This window comes from Etheostoma spectabile, chromosome 2, assembly GCF_008692095.1.
Source record: "Etheostoma spectabile isolate EspeVRDwgs_2016 chromosome 2, UIUC_Espe_1.0, whole genome shotgun sequence".
Lineage (NCBI taxonomy): Eukaryota > Metazoa > Chordata > Actinopteri > Perciformes > Percidae > Etheostoma > Etheostoma spectabile.
In genome coordinates this window covers 22,693,785-22,698,330 of record NC_045734.1, presented here as the reverse complement: position 1 = coordinate 22,698,330, position 4,546 = coordinate 22,693,785, and the positions used below count along the sequence as shown (strand labels likewise).

The window sequence follows — 4,546 nt, the reverse complement described above, 5'->3', positions numbered from 1 at the left end:
GGCAATTACATATTAAAACAAACATTTAAACTAATACTGCATTGACTATTAAAAAGGGCAATTCTCTTTTTATTGTTTCTCCTATTTCAATGAGCTCATCTGCATACAGACTGAGGGCCTCTTACATACTCCACGTGAGGTAATGCAACTAGAGATGCATGGCACTCAGCCTTCTTTGGAAGAAAAAGGGAAACAAAACATATGTGATTCTGGATTTTGGAACAACTCCATCTTTATTAGTTGACTGTTGCAGAACACTTCATGTCTTAAACATTTTGGAGTACACATTTTAGTAGAGTAAAGGCTCCTTCTGTTGCTGCCCACTGTGCTTACAAATGAGGGTGCATCCAAAACCTCCCTCCTTTTATTCCCTCCCACGCTGACCATCTTATCCTTCTAGGAAACAACTGGAGAGGTGAGGGAATTGAAAATTATTTCATAGAGTAGGATTGCTTCTCTGTCATCGAAATGTCTCTTTGATACCTAACATAGCCCAGTTTTATATCCTTGTTATTTAACGCGTTCATTAAATAACCAATTTCTTCAAAAGGATGCTGATTTTATACACATGAGATATGCAATATTTCCGTTGTGATCTTACACTCTTATTATTTACTCAGGTGTAGTGAAACTCAAGACTTCCTAAAGACGACTCACCTGGACTGTGCATCCTGTACTAAAAACAGACTTCTAGGGCTGGTTCTATTATATCCTCTAATGTTGAGATAGTACAGCAGCACAAATATCAGCTTCCAAGTCATGGCAGGAAGGAAAGACGGTAAAAGAAATGGCGACTGATCTTTAGAGCTTGTGGATCCACTAAGTATCTATTCAGTGACACCCAAACGTAATGCTTACTACATCTCCCAGCTGTTTAAAAGGCTTTTCTAATTGACAAGTACAGTTCCATGCGTGTACCTCATATTTCCTGTAGTTGACCAGCAGGGCCAGAAGGACCACAGCATCATAACCATGCTGCCCTCTACTGGACACATCTGACAGGATCTGAGGAAGGGGGAGACAAGAACAAAGATGACCAAATTGTGAAGAAAGACGTTTTGAAATAAAATTCAAAATTGCCAAAAAGTCTCCCGCTAATCACATACCTGTAGAATGGCTTCAAAAATGCTGTTGATCATCACATATTCCAGTATGGTATTCTGACTAATATTGTCCGTTACCTGTAAACATATTGGTTTTTTTTACATATTAGTTATGTTTAGTGTGTCTTTAAAACAGCACAACACGCATTCCCCAAAGCCTATCACATTATAATTCATCTTGATGTTTTGTTATTTTCTGTCTCACCGTCACCAGACACAGCAGCAGTTTGAGACAAAGACTCTTCAGACTCTCTGAGCCATCTCCACAAAGAAGGCTGTCCAGTCTCTCCATCAGGTCCTGCAGGGGACACGAACACAAGACATGACATGGATGAACACAATTAATTTCTTTCACTCCTTTCTTCCGCCTCTCAAGGTTTTTTTCCCCAACATACCTTCATCCTTTGCTCAGCCTTGTCAAAGCCCATGAGCATGTTGATTATGTCAAAGCCAGACGTGGACTTGTTCTTCTGGTGAACCCCCCGGAAAAGTGCACAGAGTGTCTGGGGGAGAGGCAGAGGTGCACAGGCGCTGTTTCACATAAAATGCATCTTCCCAGTGCTATTGTGGCGTCTAAAAAACTGAATCCATGAATCGGACAAGCAAAGATAATTAATTATAAGCTCATCAGCATACTTCAGGTGCTAATGATGAGCTGAAAACATGTGCAATGGAACCTGTAGGTAAAAATCTAGATGGTCCTACTCAGCTTTAGTTACCTGCAAGGCATTGACTACTTTGATCTGGTGCTCCTCTCCCAGAGCCTGAACACAGTGGTGGAACAGAGAGTTGATGTTGTCCTGGATCCGCTGAACTTCCTCCCCATCTACACTTTCCAACTTTGACTCCAGGTACTCTAGATTTACCTGGAGAAAAGACAGAAGTACAACAACAAAAGTGATTGAGTGAGGAAAAGAAAGTTTGAGGCGCAAATGAAGGAATAAAGTACATGCCTAAGTGTGGAGGATTAATAGGAAGTTATTAGGTGGTATTCAATTGACAATTTCCCAATACACTCCTGTCAAAACACAAGTGTATTGGGAAACAACCAAATTAGAAATCTTTTTCTCTACATTCAGCGTGTGCCATCTCCAGCCACAAATATGTAATGATTATACTGCTGAAAGTGAGTATGGACATCAGTGCCATTTTTTCTGTACATGCTGCCATGCGGTCTCCATCTAGAGTTTTTAGAAAGGGCTAAACTTGGAGTATTAACATGTATTATCAACACCACCTTACTGCATTTTCTGCACATAGGTAGGGCCCTTCTATTAATGTATTAACAAAGTTTGCACATACTGTATACCTAATTATTTTCCATCTTTTTCCTCCAATGTATTGCACGTTGCATACATACATACGTTTTACTACTTCAATATTTTGGCAGATTTTACTGTGAAAATGTACTGATATTATCCATATATGTTATATTTACTGCTGCTATTGTTGAAACTTTGCACACCAAAAGAATACAGTAAGTTTTTCTTTTATGCCAAACACATTTCTACTCTTGGTCAAGTATTTTTCTCTTTCACTTTACCTTCATAAGAAACAGCTCGTCCCAGAAGCGAGGGTTGTTTTTAGCTGGGTCTTCTTTCTAAATCAAAGAAACCACCAGGGCTTAGTTTACACTTGTGCACAATTTAATTTCTCTATTTCAATCAGAATCAGAATCAGAAATACTTTATTCTTTATTATATACTTTACAAATTTACTTTCTATCACTTACACTTTTCATAGTGATACTCACAGCAAAAATCTCATCATACATCAGCACCACCTTCTCTTTCAAGGGTTTCTTAGAGGATGAGGTCCTCCTCAGCAGCCCTGCCTTCTTCTCCAGTTGAGACATGACTAAGTCAGAGGAAAGAGACACACTGAGCTAGATGAGGATGAATGATGTTAAAAACAAATGTCATAAATGACCAAAATTCATTCTATTCTATAAATTTATTAAAAAGAATAATGTCTTCTATATTTATGCTCCACAAAAATCCCAAACCCTAATGTTTTCAGCAACAGATACACACTTCAGTCATGACTGCTCTCGAAAGTAATAACTCCCTTTACTTCAAAGCCTAGCTACAGTAATTGGCCATGTCACCAAAGACATACCTATCTACTAGCTAGTGATCAGAGTGACAGAAGCACTGTCGAAGACACCGTTTAAGTAGTTGAGTCCACTGAGGCTCTAGTCATTGACAAGTTTTACCAAAATCCTGCTGAGACAATGACGTTAAGTAGCTAATACTTTTAGCTAGCCAATGCCGTAAACGTTTAACGTTAGAGTAAGTCAGCAGCATAGTAACGTTAACCTGCTATAAGTAGCTAACGTCTGAATGATTGTCGTAGTTTACGCAAATTAACAAAAGCGGTATTAGGTTAGCTAAGAAATTATCCGCTGACATTTGCTAAAATTGATGGCACATGATATAACAGCTAACTATAGCTAACCTAAGTACAAGTTGGGATGGGCAGCTAACTCCTCAGCTAATATTAGCTAGCTAGCTAGCTAACTGACCTATCGTTTACTAACTGGCTTCAACTAACGTCAACGTTAGTTAACGACTAACAGCGACATAGATACGTTAACAAGCAGGCCTTTTTGTCGACACTCGTTGAGCACTTAGGTAGCTAGTTTATTAGCACCGAGATCTACCTAAAATGTTCAGTTTTCGCAGCTAAAGTTACCTGTTAGCTAGCTAGCTAAATTAATGCCTGGCAGAAAAGGACTGTAAAATTGATTTTGCGAGCGTAAACGTTAGCCTAATTTATAACATTACTGTGTTGCATTATGTAGCTAGGAAGGTACATCTTAGTTAGGAGTGTGGCTTGTTCTTACCTCAATTCAATTATTAAAATAAAATGTAAAAGGTAGTTCATGAATCCTTGTGATAACACTAGCATCTGCTAGCATAATGCTATCAATAGCCTCCTACTGGTCTTCAGGGTCCTAGCGCCCCACATATACTCCTTCCACAGATAATACCGCATTCCGCTTGAGAGATGCGTCTGCTTTCTCTTAATGTATCCATGTCTCTGCGCCGCAACAATCTTGGCGTTAACCCTTAAGATAACGTAAAGTTAAGTACCTCTCCTGATACTACATTAAGGCTAACAATAGCTTGTGTCAGGTACATTATTAGTAGCCGTAATTTGTGATATATCAGTAAGATGCTGTAATTATGTTATTGAAGCGACAGCTCCGGGGATGAACTGCAGTTTCTCGAATGGCCACTTGAGGGGAGTCAATCCTGGTCAATGCCCGTTGACCCCTATGTCAAAAAAAAAATCCCAATTTCTCGTCAGAAATAAACATACAGCCTGGTACAAAAAACGGGTTTGGTCTCTATAGTTAAAAATGTTTCATGACAACTTTACGGGGATTTATTTAAGGTAGGAAAACGAAACTCAATGTTCTGGCATTTTTAAATGAATGC

At 39.0% G+C, this 4,546-nt stretch overlaps 1 protein-coding gene across 6 annotated transcripts in view; it reads right to left on the bottom strand.

Annotated features, from left to right (window-relative positions):
- Positions 1 to 4,546, bottom strand: part of armh3 (armadillo like helical domain containing 3) — a gene marked incomplete at its 5' end in the record, with an annotated part of 23,448 nt that extends 18,902 nt beyond the window's left edge. The window contains 8 exon segments of one of the 6 annotated variants that reach the window (XM_032499480.1): positions 919 to 1,005; positions 1,107 to 1,181; positions 1,309 to 1,401; positions 1,499 to 1,606; positions 1,823 to 1,969; positions 2,647 to 2,703; positions 2,836 to 2,983; positions 3,949 to 4,546. In XM_032499480.1, the coding sequence (XP_032355371.1) occupies positions 919 to 1,005; positions 1,107 to 1,181; positions 1,309 to 1,401; positions 1,499 to 1,606; positions 1,823 to 1,969; positions 2,647 to 2,703; positions 2,836 to 2,983; positions 3,949 to 4,013 (780 nt within the window). 6 annotated transcript variants of the gene reach the window in all.